Source organism: Pongo abelii, chromosome 18, assembly GCF_028885655.2.
Source record: "Pongo abelii isolate AG06213 chromosome 18, NHGRI_mPonAbe1-v2.0_pri, whole genome shotgun sequence".
NCBI classification, from domain to species: domain Eukaryota; kingdom Metazoa; phylum Chordata; class Mammalia; order Primates; family Hominidae; genus Pongo; species Pongo abelii.
The window spans coordinates 3,610,559-3,634,042 of record NC_072003.2 but is presented as its reverse complement, the minus strand read 5'-3'; the positions used below and the strand labels follow the sequence as shown (position 1 = coordinate 3,634,042).

Genomic DNA, 23,484 nt, shown 5'->3' with positions numbered 1-23,484 from the left:
TGAGTCAGAGCCTAGCAACCTGGCCTACACCGATGTGAACGTTGTGAACTGCCACAAAAATACTCCTTCATGTTCCACGGCCCCACCATCCGCTCAAGACACAAAGAACAGCTCAAGCCCAGGCTAGGCCCGAACCCCCGGCCTCTCAATCACCTCGCTCTGGCCAGACCGAAATTTCAGGCCTACAGGGCACTGTTGGCCGAACCCACATTTTGTTACCGATTTTCTTTCGAGTTCCGGTGTCTCCCAGTCTTCTTTCTGTCCTTCTTCTCGGAAACATTACGTTCCCCTGAGGTCACCCTAAGACTCTACTTCAGCGGGTAAACAGGCCCGGAGCTCACGGGGGAGACCCCGCCAGCGGAAGCGGAAATGGCTGCTTAGAGAAAAGGAGGAAAACTACCTCTCGCAGCTGCCCAGTGGGTACAGGTCCTCGGTTAAGGTGTTCAATTGGCCAACACAAAAGAAGGACTTCCCCTTCGGAAGAACTCCGACCAATCAAAGGGCAGGATGGCGGATAGGGCTGGGGGCGGGTCGCTTCCGGCGGCTTTTCCCGCAGCTCCTGCGTAAAGGAGCATGAGAGCGTGGGAGTTTTGCAGTGGCCGTGGCGTTCTTCGTCGCGTCTCGGTTGGGCGTCGCTTTCTGCAGCTCCTGTCCGGGAGCGCGAGGCCTGTCATTAACCGCGGAGCGGTAAGTGGGCCCCTTTCGAGGCCGGGCCAAGAGGAGGAGCAGTCGGCGTAGGTTTTTAAGGGGGGTTCGGGGGGAATCGAGGGAGGCTAGGGGTACTGGAGGAACTTGGCAGCAGAATTGGTCCCTTTAAGAACTGTTCTCTCCCCCCGCAGCTTTGTCTCGAAGTCCCTGTGGCGTCTTGAAGAAGGCATTCCCCACCCGCCAAATGGCGTCCATGCCCCCGACGCCCGAGGCCCAGGTGAGTCGAGGTACCTTTTTCGTCCAAGTTTATTGCTGCTTTCGGTCTCTGCCTGACCCCCTCCTTTGGAGGAGCGTTGGGCATGCCTGTTGTGGTAGGAGTGCGCCTGAGCCCCAAATAGCCCTTTGACCAAGCGTTCTTCGTTCCAAGACCAGACACATAGTGGTTTACCAACTTCCTTCTTTCAGAACTACCAACTGGGAGCAGGGCCCTGTGGAGGAATCTCTGAGAGAGTTTCTCAATGTCTTATCTGTTTGTTTTGTTTTGTTTGGAGATAGGGTCTGGCCTTGTCGCTGGAGTGTTGCTTGTCTGGCTGGAGTGCAGTGCTGATATCATAGCTCCGTCTGGAACTCAGGGAATCCTCGAGCCTCAGCCTCTCGAGTATCTGAGAGGCGCGCATACCACAGTGTCTGGCTACTTTTAAAAATTCTTTTTTTTTTTTTTTTTTTTTGATGCAGAGTCTCGCTCTGTCGCCCAGGCTGGAGTGCAGTGGCGCGATCTCGGCTCACCGCAAGCTCCGCCTCCCGGGTTCATGCCGTTCTCCTGCCTCAGCCTCCAGAGTAGCTGGGACTACAGGCGCCTGCCGCCACGCCCGGCTAATTTTTTGTATTTTTAGTAGAGACGGGGTTTCACCGTGTTAGCCAGGATGGTCTCAATCTCCTGACCTTGTGATCCACCTGCCTCGGCCTCCCAAAGTGCTGGGATTACAGCTGTGAGCCACCGTGCCCGGCCTAAAACTTCTTTATGGAGATGGAGTCTTGCTGCTTTGCCCAGGAACTCCTGGCCTCCAGCTATCCTCCCACCTCGGCCTCCCAAAGTGCTAGGATTAAAAGTGACTTTCTGGAATGGTTCCCAGAATTACAGATTTGGTACTTCTCCAATTTGAATGAATTTTTAAATTAAGCACATTTCTAGACTCCACACTTTTTGAGTAATAATAAATCCCAAGGGATTCATTTATCACACCATTAGAGAAGGTGGGGTAGGCCTGGATGAAGTTCTGGAGTGAGCTTAGCAATGAGTTGGTCATGGGGACGAGAGGAAATAGCAAAGGGAAAGATGTTGGGAGAATCCTGTAACCTTTATGTCTTTATGATTCTTCCTGGGCTGCCCAACTTTCTCCTTTTCTTTCTTTCTTTTTTTTTTTTTTTTTTTGAGACGGAGTTTCGCTGCGACGCCTAGGCTGGAGTGCAATGGCGCGATCTCGGCTCACTGCAATCTCTGCCTCCTGGATTCAAGCGATTCTCCTGGCCCAGCCTCCCAAGTAGCTGGGACTACAGGCGCATGCCACCACATCGGGCTAATTTCATTTTATTTTAATTAATTTATTTTTTTGAGACAGAGTTTTTGTTGTTGTTGTTGTTGTTGTTGTTTTTGAGACGGAGTGTTGCTCTGTCTCCCAGGCTGGAGTGCAGTGGCGCGATCTCGGCTCACTGCAAGCTCCGCTTGAGACGGAGTTTTGCTCTTGTTGCCCAGGCTGGAGTGCAGTGGTGCAATCTCGGCTTACTGCAGCCTGTTCCTCCTGGGTTCAAATGATTCTCCTGCCTCAGCCTCCCAAGTAGCTGGGATTATAGGCATGCGCCACCACACCTGGCTAATTTTTTGTATTTAGTACAGACAGAATTTCACCATGTTGGTCAGGCTGGTCTTGAACTCCTGACCTCAGGTGATCCACTTGCTTCCACCTCCCAAAGTGCTGGGGTTACAGGCGTGAGCCACTGTGCCCGGCCTTAATTTTTGTAATTTTAGTAGAGACAGGGTTTCACCATATTGGCCAGGCTGGTCTCGAACACCTGACCTCAAGTCATCTGCGCCCCCCTCAGACTCCCAAAGTGTTGGGATTACAGGCATGAGCCACCGCACCCGGCCCCAAACCTCTCCTTTTCTTAGAGCATCCTTACTTAATGGTTGCTTCCCTAAGAGCTGTTCCCTCATCTTTTCTCTTTCAAGATAGACAGTAATTCTCACAGTCCACCGTCCTTGTACCACTGCCTAAAAATGTATGTCCATGTTTATTCTCTTCTTCCCAACCCTCACCCCACCCCTTAGAACCCATTTACCCTACTCCTGCACTCAAGAACCTTTTACACCAAGCCCTTTTATCCCGTGCATCTGATGTTTCTAGCTCTTTTCATCCTTCCTAGGTTAAGTGAGGGGCTGACCCTCTATCCTCTTGTGCTGACACAGGCTCTTATGTTTCAGGGACCAATACTCTTTGAGGATCTGGCTGTGTATTTTTCTCAAGAGGAGTGTGTGACTCTGCACCCTGCCCAGAGGTCCCTCAGCAAAGGTGCTACAAAAGAGTGTTTGGAGGATGTGGCTTTGATGGGTAAGGCAATTGTTTTTCCTGCATCTGGAACTTTTGTCAATAATAGGATGAGAACTTCATGCTTTATCCAGATGTTGATATGGTGGAGTGGGACCTGTCCCTCAGTAATTTATGTGGAGGTGATAATTGTATGAGAGAAAAAGTTTTAAAATATGAGATGATTTTTTTTTTTTTTTTGAGACAGACTCTCGCTCTGTTGCCCAGGCTGGAGTGCAGTGGCACGATCTCTGCTCACTGCAAACCACGCCTCCTGTGTTGACGCCATTCTCCTGCCTCAGCCTACTGAGTAGCTGGGACTACAGCTGCCCGCCACCATGCCCAGCTAATTTTTTGTATTTTTAGTAGAGACAGAGTTTCACCGTGTTAGCCAGGATGGTCTCAACCTCCTGACCTCGTGATCCGCCTGCCTCAGCCTCCCAAAGTGCTGGGATTACAGGCATGAGCCACTGTGCCCGGCCGAGATGATTTCTTAAAGACAAAAATTCAGTCTAGTACAGTGCCTGTGGTTTAGTACAAGAGATGGCAGTATTTGGTAATCTTTCACAAACATTTGTTGCACTTTATAATTTTACTTGGGAAATCCCATTAGTATCGATCACTATCATTTGCTAAAGACAGGAGATTGATTTACTCTTAAGGGATGCTATGCCTTACTCACCTAAGGGGAACCATACACAGATGGACTCCTGTGCCTGAGTAGATTTTATTTCTGAGTAGGATTGAGTATCTAAACTATTTATTCTAAGTAGTTATTCTAAATAGTTTGGAATAGTTTAGATACTCAATCCTAGTCAGAAAAGAATAACTAGAATAACTAGTTATTCTAAATAACTCGAATAACTAGTTATTCTAAATAACTCATATTTTCTTTCTTCCACTTCTCTCTTCATCATGTTCATGTTGTCTTCTGTCTGCTTAAACGTATGGAGTATATTTATAATGGTTATTTAAACTTTTTTTTCCTGCTGGTTTTAACATTGATGTCGTTTCTGGGTCTTTTTCTATTGATTGATTTGTCTTCTAGTTATGGGTTATATTTTCTATATTTTCTTTACTTGCTGGGTAAATTTTGGTCGGATGTTAGATTAAGAATTTTATGTTGTTGGACCCAGGATTTTGTTGTATTTTTTAAAATATTTTGGACTTTGTTGTGGGAGGCAGTTAAGTTACTTGGAGTCAGTTTGATTGTTTCAAGGTGTGCTTTTTTTTTTTTTGCTTTGTTAGGATAGGTTCAGATCAACCTTTCTGCTAGGACTTATTTGAGTTACTGCTAAGGCAGTATTTTTCCGTGGACATTGCTGCTCAATGTCTTAACGTCTTTCCACTTTGGCTGGAGGCAACATGGACTGGTTATTGCTCTGTTATTCCTTTTAGGTGGTTCTTTCCATGGCATTGGGTAGTTTCTTCATGCACTTGTAGATTACTACTCAGCCAAAGTTGTGGGGTTATTTTTTTGATACAGTATCTTGATCTGTCACCCAGGCTGGAGTGCACTGGCACAATCACGGCTCACTGCAGCCCTGACCTCCCAGGCTCAAGCAGTCCTCCCACCTCAGCCTCCCAAGTAGCTGGGACTACAGGCATGCACTACCATGCCTGTCTTTTTTTGTTGTTGTTTTTTTATAGGGACGGGGCTTTGCCATATTGCCCAGGCTGGTCTCGACCTCCATGGCTCAAGCGATCCTCCCACCTCAGCCTCCCAATGTGCTGGGATTACAGGGGAATGTTAGTTTTGTCAGCCATCCTTGTAAGTAGATTGGCTGTTATTTTCATGCAGTACACACAGCCTTCTATCTTGATCTTTCCTCAGTGAGGGGTAAAGAGATTCTGGAGAGTTCTCCTGGTGATAATAAAACTATTTCTGATAACCTGTGTGTTTCTCTGTTATGGGAGAAAAATGCTCACTTGATTGCTTTTTTTTGTTTTATTATTATTATTATTATTGTTTTTGACACAGAGTCTCGCTCTGTCGCCCAGGCTGGAGTGCAGTGGCGCGATCTCGGCTCACTGCAAGCTCCGCCTCCTGGGTTCATGCCATTCTCCTGCCTCAGCCTCCTGAGTAGCTGGGACTACAGGCGCCCGCCACCACGCCCGGCTAATTTTCTGTATTTTTTTTAGTAGAGATGGGTTTTCACCGTGTTAGCCAGGATGGTCTCAATCTCCTGATCTTGTGATCCACCCGCCTCAACCTCCCAAAGTGCTGGGATTACAGGCGTGAGCCACCGCGCCCAGCCTCTTTTTAAAAATTATTTTCTTTCCCCCTCATTCTTGCTGTCATCTTATCTTTTTTTTTTTTTTTTTTTTTTTTTAAGAAACAAGTTCTGGCTCTGTCACCTAGGCTGGAGTGCAATGGCACAACTCAAACGCCTGAGCTCAAGTGATCCTCCTGTCTCAGCCTCTTGAGTATCTAGGACTATAGGCATGTGCTACCATGCCTGGCTAATTTTTAAAAATTATTTTTTGCGCAGATGGGGTCTCACTGTGTTGCCCAGACTGGTCTCAAACTCCTAGCCTCAAGTGATGCTCCCACCTCAGCTTCCCAAAGTGCTGAGATTACAGACGTGAGACACTGCCCAACCCCTCTCTTTCTTGATAAATATGAATCCTAATCTTTTTTCCAATTGTTAATTGTTCTGCTGTCACTTGAGATAGCTTCAAAAATGAAAGGCTCTTGAGGCCTAAATAGACTAGCTGGAAAAGTTCACCTCTAGACAGCCACTACCGAGATTGTCCTTAGTACCTATCCAACTGGACTCTGACTTAGTTATAGCTACTCTCTCCTCCTTACCTTTGGATATTCACCCAAAACTGGATCTTCTGGGAGGCCAGGAGAGTCTGCTTGGTCCTGATTTTGTGTGGTTAGTGTCTGGGTTATAGGATAACCCTTCTAACGTTTCCTGGTCCTCTTTGTAACTACCTTAGCTTACTTTTCCCCCAGTATCCCTTGAAGATATTGCCTATGTTTTGCTTTCTTTTGTTTTTATCAACAGGAGAGGAAGGCAAGCCTGAGATTAATCAGCAGTTAAGCCTAGACTGTATGGAACTTGACGAGCTTGCCTTAGAAAAGTACCCCATTGCTGCACCCCTTGTCCCTTACCCAGAAAAATCCTCTGAGGATGGAGTTGGAAACCCTGAAGCGAAAATATTAAGTGGAACTCCCACTTACAAGAGAAGGGTCATCAGCCTTTTAGTTACCATTGAAAACCACACCCCATTAGTAGAACTCTCTGAATATTTAGGAACCAACACACTTTCTGAAATTCTTGATTCTCCCTGGGAAGGAGCCAAAAATGTGTACAAATGTCCTGAGTGTGACCAAAACTTCAGCGATCATTCATACCTGGTTTTGCATCAGAAAATTCATTCAGGAGAGAAAAAACATAAATGTGGTGACTGTGGAAAGATCTTCAATCATAGAGCCAACCTGAGGACACACAGGAGAATCCATACTGGTGAGAAACCTTATAAGTGTGCCAAGTGCAGTGCCAGCTTTCGCCAGCACTCTCATCTGTCCCGACACATGAATAGCCACGTAAAGGAGAAGCCCTATACATGTAGCATATGTGGTAGAGGTTTTATGTGGCTCCCAGGATTGGCACAGCATCAGAAAAGCCACAGTGCCGAAAAAGCCTACGAATCTACTAACTGTGATAAACATTTTAATGAGAAACCAAATCTTGCTTTGGCTGAGGAAACATTCGTATCAGGCCCCCAGTACCAGCACACTAAGTGCATGAAGAGCTTCAGGCAGTCCTTATATCCTGCCCTTTCCGAGAAGAGCCACGACGAGGACTCTGAACGCTGCAGCGATGATGGGGACAATTTCTTCTCATTCTCAAAATTCAAGCCCTTACAGTGTCCTGACTGTGACATGACCTTTCCTTGTTTCTCTGAGCTTATTTCCCATCAGAACATTCATACAGAGGAAAGGCCCCATAAGTGCAAAACATGCGAGGAAAGTTTTGCTTTGGACTCAGAACTTGCATACCACCAGAAGAGCCACATGGTAGAGCAAACTTTTAAATGTACCGTGTGTGGGAAAACTTTCAAGTCAAATTTGCATCTCATTACTCATAAGCGAACTCACATAAAAAACACCACGTAAAGTAAATATAACAACTTGTTATTAGTGATTGGGCTTTTCAGTATCTGTATGGTGGGAAGCAGTTACTGTATATGTCCCAGGCAATGTGCTAAGCACTTTACACACATTCCCATGTAATACTTAGTTCTCACCACAACCTTGATTTAGGCAGTATCATTTCCATTTTATAACTAGGGACGCAAAATCCATGTCACAAAGCTAGTGAATGAACCCAGGATTTGAACTCAGTTATTGTTCAACTATGAGCCAGAAAAAGATACAGAACTTTTGTTTAAATTCAATTTTCATTAAAATGAAGGCTCTTGCTAGAGTTATTTTAATTTTGTTTACGTAGTTTCTAACTTTTAGAAGGAGGACAACTTATTTATATTTTGCCAGTTCTGCAGACATATCTAGGAAAGTAAATGCTTTTATATGTTTTATACTTTTTTTTGCTATAACTATTTGAATGTAATACTTGTATAAGATTGCTGTTTTACATGTGAATTCCCATAGGCGTTTAGAAGTTTTTTCTGCCCTGTAAAAGTTCCCAAATGGGTGGACTAGTTTATATTTTGATGGCCATTAGTATCCAGAGTTCTCTGTCATGGTTCTGATGCCAGGGGCACATACTGGCATTTAGGACCCAATTGTTTGCAAGGAGTTTTGGAAGTCTAACTGCAGCCCTTTTCTGGAGGCTGGACTTGACTTGGGGAGGGGGAGAAGTACTTGCTCTTTTCTAAGATTTGCCTCCAAATCGCTACTAAAGCACATTACCTGTCTTACTATGAATAATTGTAATTGTTTCTCAGTGAGCATGCTTAGCTACTTTAGATATATTATGTAATTTAATCTTCAGAATATGTGACAGAGAAAAAAAATCTTTGTTTCATAAACGAGGAAACTGAAGTCCTCAGAGGGTAAAGTCAGTTCTTTGCCCAGCACGCAAATCACATTGTGGTGAAACTGACATTAAGCCTGGGTGTCTCTGACTCCAAAGACCATGCGGTCTGCAAGACTGCGGCATTTGTTGGCATTTGCACCACGTAGTAGCACTGCAGGCAGCCAGGGAAAGGGGAGCTGAGATAGGTGAGGGTGGTCCTCATGGAGGCGGTTCTGTGTGCTTGCATCATGGAACCCCTTCATTCCCTTTGTGCTGTACCCAAAGCCTGACTAACATACAGTTACAAAGCAGCAGAAGACTCTCCAGGACTTCAGGTTTGAATTCTTGTCCCTCTAATCAGATGAGAGATTTCACACCTGGCAGAGTACAGTACTGAAGGTCTTAATTGGGTTTTGGTTTTTTAAAAAACACCCATAACATTTCCTCTCCATCTCCAAGGAAAATGCATATAGAAAATTGTTAGATTTTAACCAAAATACTTGATAATATATAGATCTTTAGATACTGCTATTATAGATAAATATTGGAGCAAAATATTATTAAATAGTATGGTTATTAATGTTAAGGAACCACAGAATGTTGTAAATATAGATTCATATACAATTTCTCATTAAAGTAAAGTCGATTGTATGCCTATCAGCAAAACAGTATTTACATGGGTTTTGATTAGGATGGAAGAATGCTCTCATTCTATTTAAATAGACAGTATAAAAGTACAATATTTGCTAAAATTGAATTGTTGCTGGGAATTTTTGCTGGGAGAAAAGATAAAGGACTCTTGAGGACTAATTATATGGAAGGTAGCAGAAGGTGGTCCTACAGAACAGCAGATTGAGGACTAAATATACAAAAAGATGCTGGCTACTCAGCTAAGCTCTTATTACTGAGTAGAGGCAGGAATATACTGTTCAGGTGAGAGAAAAACTGAAACTAACAAAAACATCCCTAACCCAGAGAGAGTTTCTCTCTCTCTTCATCATTCTTGTCTTGTTTCTTGTTTGCAGATCCACAGTTGAGACTATGTGCTGCTCTGTATGTGAAGGTCAGACTTTGGCTGTTTGTTTCTGATGTCTCCACTCTTAGGAGACAGGAAGCCAGGTTTCTCTGAGGTGCTTTGAAATGTGTAGAAAGATAGTCTCCAGTTAGATTACTTATTAGGCAACTCTGAGATACCATGATCTTTGTTAAATAGCAAGAACACCACCTCCTTGCTCTCCTGCTTCTGCCCTCAGTGGGAGAAACTGGTAGGTGCCTCATCAGCACCTATCAGGGGCTTTAATATTTCAAAGATCTAATGAGTCACAGGATGGGGGATGAAATTGGGAAAGGTCTGGATTAGCAGAGTTGCTGCAGAAAGAAGTAGAGGGGAATATCTTAGAAGGCACTTGGACAGAATGGGGGTGATATAAAAGATGTATGCTGTCATTTTTGTTTTGGCTCCTAGAAAATATAGCAGAAAGTGAGAATTTGTGCCATACATCCTGTTCTGCACCTTAATATGGAAGTTTGCCTTTCCACACGAGTCTTCCTTCACAATTAACCTCTAATTTTTTTGCAGTTTTCTCCAGATTTTGGAAGATTACGACAAACTTCCTAAAGATTAGAAAAAATAGCCCTTTTCAGAAACATTAACATACATGTGGGTAGAACTAAAATGGCTTTTTGGTATAATACTGTTAATGATTAGTATGCAGAAAAAAATGAAAATCCCAGAAGTGTCAGTTACTGTGAAATAGGCATATTTTCAGTTGTGCTTATTGTGCACTTGTACTTAAATACATTTGCTAGATGTAATTCAAGCTGCTTTACCCCCAGGGAATTGAAGGAAAAGATATATCTGCTGGTGAGCTTCAGGCTTTTTATGATGATGGCATTTTACCCTTCTGTTTACAGTGTCAACTGATGGAGATAAATTCCATAAAATTGTCATTAACTCAGAGATACTAGCCTACCATGTTAGGTGCTATTCACAAATACTGGATAAAAGTTAATATGGGAATGAAAAACTAAATGCAAGAGTTTATTGCTATGAATGATTGGTTAACTGCATTTTGCAGCATGGAAATCAACACACTAAGAGTGAAAACTTTGTGCTGAATAAATTGACTCAGACAAATTTCTCTGTTTTTGTTGTTGATGCAGTGATGAAAATGTGTATCCAACAGTTCCTTAACATGATTGCTGGAATAGTTAAACAGTCTTTTAAACAGTCATCATTGATGAAAACAGCATTTTTCCAATGGAATTCAGATGTCAGCAGTTTACATTTTGTAATTTAAGAAATTGTGGAATGTAGTTGTTTTGAATGAGGTCGACTCAAAATAGTTTTATTTAAAGCTTTGTTGCTACAGGTGGTAGTCTATTGACACCTCCTCATTTAACATAGAAATGACTAACCCAATAATTCAGGGAGTTAAAACTCAAATGACATTTCACAGTAAATGCCATTTTGAGTCTTTGCCTCCTGAGTTTCCATATAATTAAGTGGCAGTGTTCTAGTGACTGCAGCATAAGATGTCATACAATCTGAAACTGCATAGTTTGATCAAAGTAATCTGCAATTTACTGCCTATGTGTACAAAGGGAGACATAGCAGGTTATAGTTTATATGAATAGTCTATTTTGAATGTTCATTAAACTTGTTATCCCTGTGGGATTTTAGTAGGAAAGTGTTTTTGCTTTGACCATCTGTTTAGCAAAATGATGTTCATTACATTAGAAGCGTATGTATTCATCTGGTTTAGTTTTGTAATTTAGGAGAGCTATTGATCTGATTCAAAGATGACCATTACCCATCTTTCCAAGGCCCATCTAAGTAATACAGGTGTTTTGTCTTTTAAAATTGATATTCCTCTTTGCATTAAGTCTGTAGGGGGGGAATACAATATAAATATTCTTCTGTGTAAACGTAAGAATGTGCTGTAATCTCCAGTTCCTTTGGATACCTCAGAATTATATTTATTGTATACACTTATACTGTTTGTTTAATGTTTTGGGTCTTACTCTTTTTGACGTATTCTCATCAGTCTTTGCTCTAGTTTGCAAGCTCTGAAGTTATTGATTACGTCTAATGTGCACTTTGGCTTTTAATAAATGCTATTTTATGATGATGGCAATGAAGTGAACTTTTTAAAAAAAATACTTAAGTGGTTTTAGGTGGCAATCAGGTTAATTTTGAAGACTGTTAGGATTGTGGTTTAGAGACAGTGAGTGAATGACTTCGTGCTACTTAATAAGGGAAGCAAAATTGCTTGCTCCCTGAAACTCAGCAGAAAATTCTGGCGTCATTCTGGGAAGCTAGCGCTAGACCTCAATTTCCTTTCGTCTTTGCTGTACACAGAAGTACAGGGGCAAGGACCTCTGTCTTCACGGAGCAGCTACTGCCTGGCGCGGGTTGCCACTTAAAGCTTGGAGTCCGAGTAGCGGATGTGGTGAGTAGGACTCCCAGAAGACCTCGCGCGGCCTCAGGGAGATCCTGGGTCTCCAGCTTGGCCACCAACTGCACGGGACAGCGGAAGTGCCAACGAGATGACTTGCACTACAGCGGCACACTAGTGAGGAACCGGAAGCCACGAGCCGAGCCACTTCCGGTGCCCGCTTCCGGCGGCGCCTGCGCATTCCTGGGGCAAGTGGGTTGTGGTGAACCGTGGAGATCCAGTGGTGGGGTTTGGCCATGTGCCTGGCCATATCCACTTCATATCGCTAGATGATCTCCGTGTAAATCTAGCAGTACGGGTAAGAGCGTTTGCGGAGGAACTCCTCAGGTCTCTTCCTCCGCATCAGCAGGAGGGTATCATGGGTGTGACTGTCGGGCACTAACACGAATCTCCATCCCATGATTCTAGGCGTTAGGACTGGAGAAGAAGCTCTGGGCCACCGTCCCAGCTCTAATCTCACTTAGGCAATGCAGAGCTGTGGGCCTGACTACCATGTGTGTCTCTGGCTTGTTGAAATGGGTACTTTGTACATCTCACTTGTGCTGGGTAGAATGTCTTTTCTTCAGAATCAGTACCAATCTCTTAGGCTTTTGGCATTCTCTGCAGCCAAATTCTAACATGCTTCTAGTTAGGTGGACTGTACCCTTGGCTTACCTTTGGTAAATGGTATCTCCCCAGGTGAGCTTAGCCACTTCCATGGCTACAAATACCTCACTTTAGGTCTAGCTCCAATTTCTCTTCTATGTACTCCAGATTCCTACATTCAGGTGCCTACAGGAGATCGTCCTTTAGATGTCTCTCAGGGATCAAAACACATACCCTTAACTCATGCTTTTAGCCCCTGATCTGTTTGCCTCCAGTATGTGGGGCCACATCCATACAATTGCTCATGCTATCAACAAACACTCCCTCTTTCCTCTTGCTATGGCTTGAATATTTGTGTACCCTAAAAATTCATGTGTTGGAATTCTAACATTTAAATTGATGTTATTAGGAGGTGGGGACTTCGGCAGACCCCTCATGATTGGGATTAGTGTCCTTATAAAAGAGACTGCAGGCCGGGTGTGGTGGCTTATGTCTGTAATCCCCGTGCTTTGGGAGGCCAAGGTGTGAGGATTGCTTAAAGCCAGTAGTTCAAGACCAGCCTGGGAAACATAGCGACACCCCATCTTTACAAAGAATTTATTTAGCTCTGTGTGGTGGCTGGTGCTTGTAGTCCTAGTTACTTGGGAGGCTGAGGCAGGAGGATTGCTTGAGCCCAGGAAGTCGACGTTACAGTGAACTATGATTGGCCCACTGTACTCCAGCCTGTGAGGACCCAGCAAGAAGGTGCCATTGTGGAAATGGCCTTCACCAGACAGTGAATCTACCAGCACCTTGATCTGGGTTTCCTAGCCTCTACAACTATGAGAAAAAAATTTCTGTTGTTTATAAACTACCCGGTTTATGGTAACTTTTTATAGCAGCCAGAACAGACTAAGACATCACATCCACTCAGTCATCAAGTCTCATGGATTCTACCTCAAAAGTATCACCAAAACCTGAATGTTTCTGTCTCCCCGTTCCCATCCTATCCAACCGTACTCACCTGGGTTACCTGAAAGAGCCTGCTGATGACTTTCATATCACACTTGTTCTCTGTCAACACAGCTAACACACTGCCATTTAATAAAAGAAGTATTAAAAAATTGTTTGCTCCCTGAAACTCAGCAGAAAATTCCAGCATTATTGTGGGAAGACAACACTAGATGTTCATCTTTCCAGTCTTTGCTGCACAGAACTAGATGGCCAGGTACCAGATGATTATGATTATCTCATCATCCAATTTGACATCTTCCATTGGCTTCCCATTGTCCTTAGGGACATTTAAATTTTCAACATGACCTTCCTAGTCATTACTTCCCTGCCAGCGTCAGCTCCAGCTGTTCTTTTTCTCTTACCCCTCTCCAGCTACACTTTCTCTCAATTCGGCAAACATACCAAGCTCTTTACTTGGAGAATTGTGCACATACTTTTCCTTTTACTTGGAACATCCCTCTCAATTCCTACATTCTTTGTTTTACCCTCCTTATAGCAATATTCTTGTAAATGAATATTAATTATGTAACTAATAAAATTTCATTGTCTCCATGGGAGCAGAGACCAGGAACATGGTAGAGGCTTAAAATTATGCACTGATTGAAACTACTACAGCTCTGTCACTTTTATACTGTTGGTTTCAGCTTAAAGACTGACAGAGGGCCGGGTGCAGTGGCTCATGCCTATAATCCCAGCACTTTGGGAGGCCGAGGCAGGTGGATCACGAGGTCAGGAGTTCAAGACCATCCTGGCCAATATGGTGAAACCCCATCTCTACTAAAAAAATACAAAAATTAGCCGGGCATGGTGGTGCGCATCTCTAGTCCCAGCTACTTGGGAGGCTGAGGCAGGAGAATCGCTTGAACCCAGGAGGCAGAGGTTGCAGTGAGCTGAGATTGTGCCACTGCACTCCAGCCTGGGCAAAAGAGTGAGAGTTTGTCAAAAAAAAAAAAAAAAGAAGAAGAAAGGAGAATAGATACTGGTGCTGTCACTTACTAGTAGGCAAGAGGTGTAACAGTGTACCCAAAGAAGCTGTAAGGAGTTTAGAAAAAAACTAAGAAAGCTTCCAGGATAAATATATAATGATACCTTATAGGCTTGAAGGGAATAATTTAGCAAAGATGGCCGGTGCAGTGGCTCACACCTGTAATCCCAGCACTTTGGGAGGTCAAGGCAGGAGGATTGCTTGAGGCCAGAAGTTCCAGACCAGCCTGGGCAACATAATAAGACCTATCTCTACCAAAAATTTAAAAATTAGGCTGGCACAGTGGCTCACGCCTGTAATCCCAGCACTTTGCGAGACCAAGGCGGGCAGATCACGGGGTCAAGAGATTGAGACCATCCTGGCCAACATGGTGAAACCCCATCTCTACTAAAAATACAAAAAAAAAAAAAAATAGCTGGGCATGGTGGCACGCACCTGTAGTCCCAGCTACTTGGGAGGCTGACACAGGAGAATTGCTTGAACCCAGGAGGTGGAGGTTGCAGTGAGCCAAGATCGCGCCACTGCACTCCAGCCTGGGGGACAGAGGGAGACTCTGTCTCAAAAAAAAAAAAAAAAAAAAAAAAAAAGCCGGGCATAGTTGGCACATGCCTGTAGTCCCAGCTACTCAGGAGGCTAAGGTGATAGGATCACTTGAGCCTGGGTGGAGGCTGTAGTGAGTTGTGATTGTTCCACTGTACTCACCCTGGCTGACAGAATGAGAACTCCCTCCCTGCCCAAAAAAAGTTTCATTTCACTGATTGGGCATCAACAAGATACAGAATGGGAGATTCCTGACTTTCCTTCCTTCCATGGATGCACTGAATAAGTATCTACACATGGATCAGTTCTCTCTGAGAGAAATATAGAAACTAGTTGAGACTCCTACACACTGGGCAACTGAGAATATATCCACATCAAAATGGATACCAACAAGTTGAGACACAATATAAACCAAAAACCTGGGCACAGTATCTTACAACTGGGAAGGAATCCCCAAATACCAGATTTTTGAAGAATGTAGGGTTCAGGCCAGACATATCGCTCCCAAAGTTAAACAGTTTCCATGTGAGAGTTTGGCTCCTAAATCATCTTATTCTGGGAATGGCCAGGGTTTAGTATTTGTGAGTCCCCTGAGAAAAAAGAGGACATTTTATTTATTTATTTATTTATTTAGAGACAGAGTTTTGCTTTTTTCACCCAGGTTGTAGTGCAATAGCACAATCTTGGCTTACTGCAACTTCCGCCTCCTGGGCTCAGGCGATTTTCCTGCCTCAGCCTATAGAGTAGGCGGGATTACAGGCGCACACCACCATGCCCAGCTAATTTGGTGGGTTTTTTTTTTTTTTGAGACAGAGTCTTGCACTGTTGCCCAGGTTGGAGTGCAGTGGCGCAATCTCAACTCACTGCAACCTCTGCCTCCTGAGTTCAAGCGATTCTCCTGCCTCAGCCTCCCGAGTAGCTGGGACTACAAGCACATGCCACCACGCCTGGCTAATTTTTTGTATTTTTAGTAGAGATGGGGTTTCACAGTGTTAGGATGGTCTCGATCTCCTGATCTTGTGATCCACCCGCCTCAGCCTCCCAAAGTGCTGGGATTACAGCTGTGAGCCACCATGCCCGGCCATAAGAGGACATTTTAAACAGGTATGTGAGCACTTTCAGCGGCTGTCCCCCAGGGTCAATGCAGAGCAAGCAGGCAGAAATGCACCATCTGGCTGGGCACCATGGGTCATGCCTATAATCCCAATACTTTGAGATGCTGAGGCAGGAGGATCACTTGAGGCCAGGAGTTTGAAAACAGCCTGGGGAACATACAAATACCCTGCCTCTACAAAAAAAAAATTTTTTTTTTAATTAGCCAGGTGTGGTGACATATGCCTATAGTCCTAGCTACTCAGGATGCTGAGGCAGGATGATCACTTGAGCCCAAGATTCAGGGTTGCAGTGAGCTATGATGGAGCCACTGCATTACAGCCTAGGTAGCAGAGTGAGACCCTGTCTCTAAAAAAAAAAGAAAAGAAACAAAAGAATTAAAAAAAGCAGTTCCACAGTCTCCCTAAAAGGGATTTATCTACACATTTTTCCCAATTGCTGCCTGAATGTTGGGCTTCTAAGTAGCCTACATTTAGTAGCTGATAGGGCTGGTAAACAATAGACCTCCAGGAGCATGAACAGGCATGTGGGAACTTCACTGTCGTTCTCCCCTCTGCCACTACTCCATTCAGAGATAAAACTAGGGGCCAGGCACGGTGGCTCACCCCTGTAATCCCAGCACTTTCGGTGGCCGAGGCAGGTGGATCACTTGAGGTCAGGAGTTCAAGACCAGCCTGGTCAACATGGTGAAACCCTCTCTCTCTTAAAAAATACAAAAAATTACCTGGGCATGGTTGGGGGTTGTCGGGGAGGTGCACCTGTAATCCCAGCTACTCCAGAGGCTGAGGCAGGAGAATGGCTTGAACTCAGGAGGCAGAGGTGGCAGTGAGCTGAGATTGCACCACTGTACTCCTGCCTGGGTGACAGAGTGAGACTCTGTCTCAAAAATAAAAGAACAAAACAAAAAAAACTAGACTTCTAGCTTTTTCCTGGATGGTGTACCCCAACTTTTACAGCTTCCACCCAAGGGACCAGCTTCTAAGCTCCTAAATCATCTGTCTCTGGGAATTAATGAGACTGCATTCACAAGTCCCCCTAGAGTACAGAGAAGAAAAGTGATTTTAAAAGAGTGTTTGAGCAGTTCTAGCATCCGTTTCCCCTAGCTCAGTGCAAAGTGAGCAGACAAAAACACCCAGTTCCCAGTTTACCCCCGGGAAGGGGTTTGACTGCACACCTAACGTCCCAACTTTCCCAGCCGCTGTCCATGAGTCAGGCCTCTAGCCTATATCTGGGTACTGACAGGGCAGGCAATAAGTAGTCCTCTAAGAGCCTGAATAGGCATGCAGTCGCTTCCCGCAATTCCTTTTGCAGGCTCAGTCTAGAGATGGAGCCAAGCCTCTGAACAATCCAGCTGTCCTGGACAGCAGATGGGAGCTGCAATTGACTAGGCCCCTGGGGGTAACAACACATTAGGCAATGGGTTGAAAGAGTATGTGGTCTGAATGAGAATGCAGGCATTTGCTTGGGATTATCTCCCCAGTTTAGTACAGGGCAAGTGAGAGATCAACACCAGTTCCCACCTTCTCCTTGAGGATAGAAGGAACTGGAACACATATAGCACCCCAACTTTTCTAGCTAAATTTCAGGAACTGGCTTCAATATCACCAGTCTTGGGGCACTGATGGCATTTGGTGCACCCCAATCTCTTGGGGCTACTAAGAACAAAGACAGCAGTTTGTACAAGCACAAAAGTTTGAGAGGCACCTAGAATCTGGTTGGGTTGATTGGTGAGGTTCATCTCCTACGAAAAATCAGATATTAAGACTTGGAAAGAGTTGTCTTATCTAATGCATGAAAATCAACACAGTCAACAAAAAAATCAAGAAATAGAAAATATGTTCCAAACAAAAGATGAAGAAATCTCCAGAAACCAATTCCAATGAAATGCAGATTAGTAATTTTACCTATTAGAGAATTAAAAATAGGCTGGGTGCAGTGGCTCATGCCTGTAATCCTAGCATTTTGGGAGACCGAGGCGGGTGGATTACCTGAGGTCAGATGTTCGAGACTAGCCTGGCCAACATGGTGAAACCTCATCTCTACTAAAAATACAAAAATCAGCCAGGCATGGTGGCAGACACCTGTAATCCCAGCTACTCGGAAGGCTGAGACAGGAGAATTGCATGAACCTGGGAGGTGGAGGTTGCAGTGAACCGAGATCGTGTCATTGCACTCCATCCTGGGCAACAGAGCAAAACGTCCTCTCAAAAAAAAAAAAAAAAAAAAAAAAGAGAATTAAAAATAATCATAAATATGTTCACTGATGTCAGGAGTGTAATGTATGAACAAACCGAGACTTTCAACAAAGAGAAAATACAAAAACAGGATTGGCATGGTGGCTCACACTGTCATCCCAGCACTTTGGGAGGCCAAGGTGGGAGGATTGCTTGAGGTTAGGAGTTCAAGACCAGCCTGGGTTACATAGTAAGACCCCATCTCTACAAAAAATTAAAAATTAGCCAGGCATGGTGGCATATGCCTGTGGTCCCATCTCCTCTAGGGCCTGAGGTGGGAGGATCACTTCATCCTGGGATGCCAAGTCTGCAGTGAGCTGCTATCACACCACTGCACTCCAGCCTGGGTGACCGAGTGAGACCCTGTTTTGGAAAAAGGAGAAAATTTAAAAACATACCAAACAGAAGTTATAGATCTGAAGTACATAATAACTCATCTGAAAAATTCTCTAGAGGGTTTCACCCACAGACTAGGTCAAGCAGAAAAAAGGGTCAGTGAATTTGAAGACCAGCCATTGGAAATCATCCAACCAGAGGGGCAAAAACAAGAGAAAAAGAGTGAGGATAGATTAAGGGACTTAAGGGACACCATCGAGTAGACTAATGTATGCATTATTGGATTTTCAGAAGGCAGAGAGAGCAAAACGGACAGAAAGCATATTCAAACAAACAGTGGCTGAAACCCTTCCAAAACTGGGGAATGAAATAGAAATCAAGACCCAAGAAGTCCAAGGGACATGAAATAAGATGAATCCAGCCAGGTGCGGTGGCTCATGCCTGTAATCCCAGCACTTTGGGAGGCCGAGGCGGGTGGATCACTTGAGGTCAGGAGTTCGAGACCAGCCTGGCCAACATGGTGAAACCCCGTCTCTACTAAAAATATAAAAATTAGCCGGGCGTGGTGGCATGTGCCTGTAATCCCAGCTACTCCGGAGGCTGAGGCAGGAGAATGGCTTGAACCTGGGAGGCGGAGGTTGCAGTGAGCCTAGATTGTGCCATAGCACTCCAGCCTAGGCGACAGCGCGAGACTCCATCTCAAAAAAAATAATAATAATAAGATGAATCCAAAGAGATCCACACTGACATACATTACAATCAAATTGTCAAAAGTTAGAGACAGAATTTTGAAAGCAGCCAAGGGAAAAGCAACTTCTGTGTACAAGGGACCCCTAATAAAACTATTAACAGAGTTTCCAACATAAACCTTGTGGGCCAGAAAGGAGTGGGATGATAGATACAAAGTGCTGAAAGAAAAAACTTTCAGTCAAGAATGCTATATCCAACAAACCCATCCTTCAAAAATGAGAGGGAAATAAAGGCTTTCTCAAACAAAAGCTGAGGGAGATTATCACCACTAGACCTGCCTTAAAAGAAATGCTAAAGAGAGATCTTTTTTTTCTCTTTATTTTTATTTTTATTTATTATTATTATACTTTAGGTATATCTCCCATTGCTATCCCTTCCCCCCCACCACCCCACAACAGTCCCCAGAGTGTGATGTTCCCCTTCCTGTGTCCATGTGTTCTCATTGTTCAATTCCCACCTATGAGTGAGAATATGCGGTGTTTGGTTTTTTGTTCTTGCGATAGTTTACTGAGAATGATGATTTCCAATTTCATCCATGTCCCTACAAAGGACATGAACTCATCATTTTTTATGGCTGCATAGTATTCCATGGTGTATATGTGCCACATTTTCTTAATCCAGTCTATCAACAGATGCTGGAGAGGATGTGGAGAAATAGGAACACTTTTACACTGTTGGTGGGAGTGTAAACTAGTTCAACCATTGTGGAAGTCAGTGTGGTGATTCCTCAGGGATCTAGAACTAGAAATACCATTTGACCCAGCCATCCCATTACTGGGTATATACCCAAAGGACTGTAAATCATGCTGCTATAAAGACACATGCACACGTATGTTTATTGCGGCATTATTCACAATAGCAAAGAGAGTTCTTAAGGTTAAAACAAAAGTATAGAAAACAGTAACATGAGCACACAAAGTATGAAACTCATTGGCAAAGGTAAACATATAGTCAAAACCAATATTGTATTACTATAAGAGTAGTGGGTAAATCAATTTTAGTTCTCTTATAAAAGTTAAAAGACAAAAGTAGTAAAACAACTATATTATGTTAATTGGTACAATATAAATAGGTGTTAATGGTGATATCAATAGCACATAAGCCAGGGGAAGAGAGATAAAAGCAAAGTTCTGACATGCAAGGGAAGTTAAGTTGTTATCAGCTTAAAGTAGACTATTATAAGAGATTTTATGTAAACACTTGGTAACTACAAAGAAAATGCCTATAGAATTAAAGAAAAAGAGAAAATAATGAAAACATAGGCCAGGAGTTCGAGACCAGCCTGTTCAACATGGCAAAACCCCATCTCTACTAAAAATACAAAAATTAGCCAGGTGTGGTGGTGCACACTTGTAATCCCAGCTACTTGGAAGGCTGAGGCGGGAGAATTGCTTGAACCAGGAGGCGAAGGTTGCAGTGAGCCGAGATCGTGCCATTGCCCTCCAGCCTGGGTGACAGAGCGAGACTCCATCTCAAAAAAAAAAAAAAAAACAGTGAAATACAAAAGAAGACAGCAAGAGAAAGGGACAGAAGGACTATAAGACTAACAAAAAATAGTTAACAAAATGTCAATAGTAAATCTTTCCTTGTTTTTTATTTTATGTTTTGTTTGTTTGTTTTTGTTTTTTTGTTTTTGAGACAGAGTCTTGCTCTGTCTCACCCAGCTGGAGTGCAGTGGTGCTATCTCGACTCACTGCAACCTCCACCTCTTGGGCTCAAGCAATTCTCCTGCCTCAGCCTCCCAAGTAGCTGGGATTACAGTGTGTGCCACCATACCCAGCTAATTTTTGTACTTTTAGTAGAGACAGGGTTTTGCCATGTTGGCCAGGCTGGTCTCGAACTCCTGACCTCAGGTGATCCACCCGCCTCAGCCTCCCAAAGTGCTGGGATTGCAAATGTAAGCCACTGCACTCAGCCAGCAATGATTTTTTGAATATCACACCAAAAGCTCAGGCAAAAAAAAAAACAAAGCAGGACACAAGAAACAAGTAGGATTACATCAAGCTATAAAATTGCTGCAAAGCAAAGGAGGCAGTCAACAAAATGAAAAGGTAGACTATGGATTAAAAGAAAATACCTGCAAATAATATATCTGATAAAGTTATCAAATATATGAGGAACTCACACAACTCAAAAACAAATTAACCAAATAACCCAATTCAAAAACGGGCAATGAATTTGAATGGACATTTTTCTAAAGAAAACATAAAATAACCAACATATTGAATGAGGAAAAGCAGGATGGATTCCCTTTGAAAACTGGCACAAGTCAATAATGCCCTCTCTCACCACTTTTATTCAACATATTGGAAGTCCTGGCCAGAATAATGAGGCAAGAGAAAGAAAGAAAAGGCATCCAAATGGGAAGAAAAGAAGTCAGACTATCCCTGTTTGCAGATGACATGTTTCTGTCTAGAAAACCCGATTGTCTCAGCCCAAAAGTTCCTTCAGCTGATAAACAACTTCAGCAAAGTTTCAGGATACAAAGTCAACGTACAAAAATTACTGGCATTCCTATGTACATACAACAGCCAAGCCGAGAGTCAAATCAGGAAGGCAATCCCATTCACAATTGCCACAAAAAGAATAAAATACCAAGCCGGGCATGGAGGCTCACACCTGTAATCCCAGCAAGATTCCATCTCAAAAAAAAAAAAAAAAAAAAAAAGAAAGAAAGAATAAAATACCTAGGAATACAGCTAACTAGGGAGGTGAAAGATCCCTACAATGAGAATTACAACACACAGCTGAAATAAATCAGAGATGACACAAATGGAAAAACATCCCATGCTCATGGATTGGAAGAATAAATATCATTAAAATGGACATATCGCCCAAAGCAATGTGTAGATTCAATGCTATTCTTATCAAACTACCAATGACATTCTTCATAGAATTATAAAAAAACTATTTTAAAACTCACATGGAACCAGCTGGCTGCGGGGACTCATGCCTGTAATCCCAGCACTTTGGGAGGCCGAGATGGGTGGATTACAAGATCAGGAGATTGAGACCATCCTGGCTAACACGGTGAAACCCCATCTCTACTAAAAATGCAAAAAAAAAAAATTAGCCAGGCGTGGTGGCAGGTGCCTGTAGTCCCAGCTACTCAGGAGACTGAGGCAGAAGAATGGCGTGAACCCGGGAGGCAGAGCTTGCAGTGAGCCGAGATTGCGCCACTGCACTCCAGCCTTGGCAACAGAGCAAGACTCTGTCTCAAAAAAAAAAAAAAAATTCACATGGAATCAAAAAGAGCCTGAATATCCAAGGCAATCCTAAGCAAAAAGAACAAAGTTGGAGGCATCACATTACCTGACTTCAAACTGTACTACAGGGCTACAGTAACCAAAACAGCATGGTAGTGGTACAAAAACAGGCACATAGGCCAGTGGAACAGAATACAGAGCCTGGAAATAAGGCCACACTCCTAAGATCATCTGATCTTCAACAAAGCTGACAAAAACAAGCAATGGTTTGTGGGTGGGGGGGAATCCCTATTCAATAAATGGTGCTGGGATAATTGGCTAGCCATATGCAGAAGATTGAAACTGGACCCCTTCCTTACACCATATACAAAAATCAACTCAAGATGGATTAAAGACTTAAATGTAAAATCCAAAGCTATAAAAACCCTAGAAGACAACCTAGGCAATACCATCTTGGACATAGGATCAGAAAATATTTCATGACAAAGACTCCAAAAGCAATTGCAACAAAAGCAAAAATTGAGACATGGGACCTAATTGAACTAAAGAGCTTCCTCTGCACAGCAAAAGAAACTATCAACAGAGTAAACAGACAACCTCCAGAATGGAAGAAAATATTTACAAATATGCATCTGACAAAGGTCTAATATCCAGCATCTATAAGGAATGTAAACAAATTTGCAAGAGAAAAACAACCCCATTAAAAAGTAGGCAAAGGACATGAACAGACAGTTTTCAAAAGAAGACACACATGCAACGAACAATCATAAGAAAAAAAGCTCAGTATCACTAATCATTAAAGAAATGCAAATCAAAACCATAATGAGATACCATCTCACACCAGTGAGAATGACTGTTATTAAAAAGTCAGAAAATATGCTGGTAAGATTGCAGAGAAAAGGGAACACTTATACACTGTTAGTGGGAGTACAAATTTAGCCCAACCATTGTGGAGAGCAGTATGGCGATTCCTCAAAGAGCTAAAAATAGAACTACAGTTTGACCCCACAATCCCATTACTGGGTATGTACCCAAAGAAATATAAATCATTCTCTTGTAAAGA

At 43.3% G+C, this 23,484-nt stretch overlaps 2 protein-coding genes across 7 annotated transcripts in view; one reads left to right on the top strand and one right to left on the bottom strand.

The window, feature by feature from the left end:
• NAA60 (N-alpha-acetyltransferase 60, NatF catalytic subunit) overlaps window positions 1-623 on the bottom strand; it is a 43,026-nt gene extending 42,403 nt beyond the window's left edge. For 2 of the 6 annotated variants that reach the window (XM_024233642.3, XM_054533332.2), the window contains exon 1: window positions 220-357. Coding sequence is in view for 1 of the 6 variants with exons in the window: in XM_054533332.2 (XP_054389307.1) it covers window positions 220-280 (61 nt within the window). In the remaining 5 variants the exon portion in view is untranslated. Of the gene's footprint in view, window positions 1-209; window positions 358-400 lie in introns of those variants that run through there. The other 4 variants (XM_054533330.2, XM_024233644.3, XM_024233643.3 and 1 more) reach the window with 4 other exon arrangements.
• On the top strand, window positions 2-11,358 carry ZNF597 (zinc finger protein 597). The gene is made up of 4 exons (XM_024233640.3): window positions 2-687; window positions 840-925; window positions 3,128-3,254; window positions 6,245-11,358. The coding sequence occupies exons 2-4, from the start codon at window positions 893-895 to the stop codon at window positions 7,357-7,359; spliced, it is 1,275 nt and encodes a 424-aa protein (XP_024089408.2). The 5' UTR covers window positions 2-687; window positions 840-892; the 3' UTR covers window positions 7,360-11,358.
• Window positions 11,359-23,484: the final 12,126 nt, after the last annotated feature.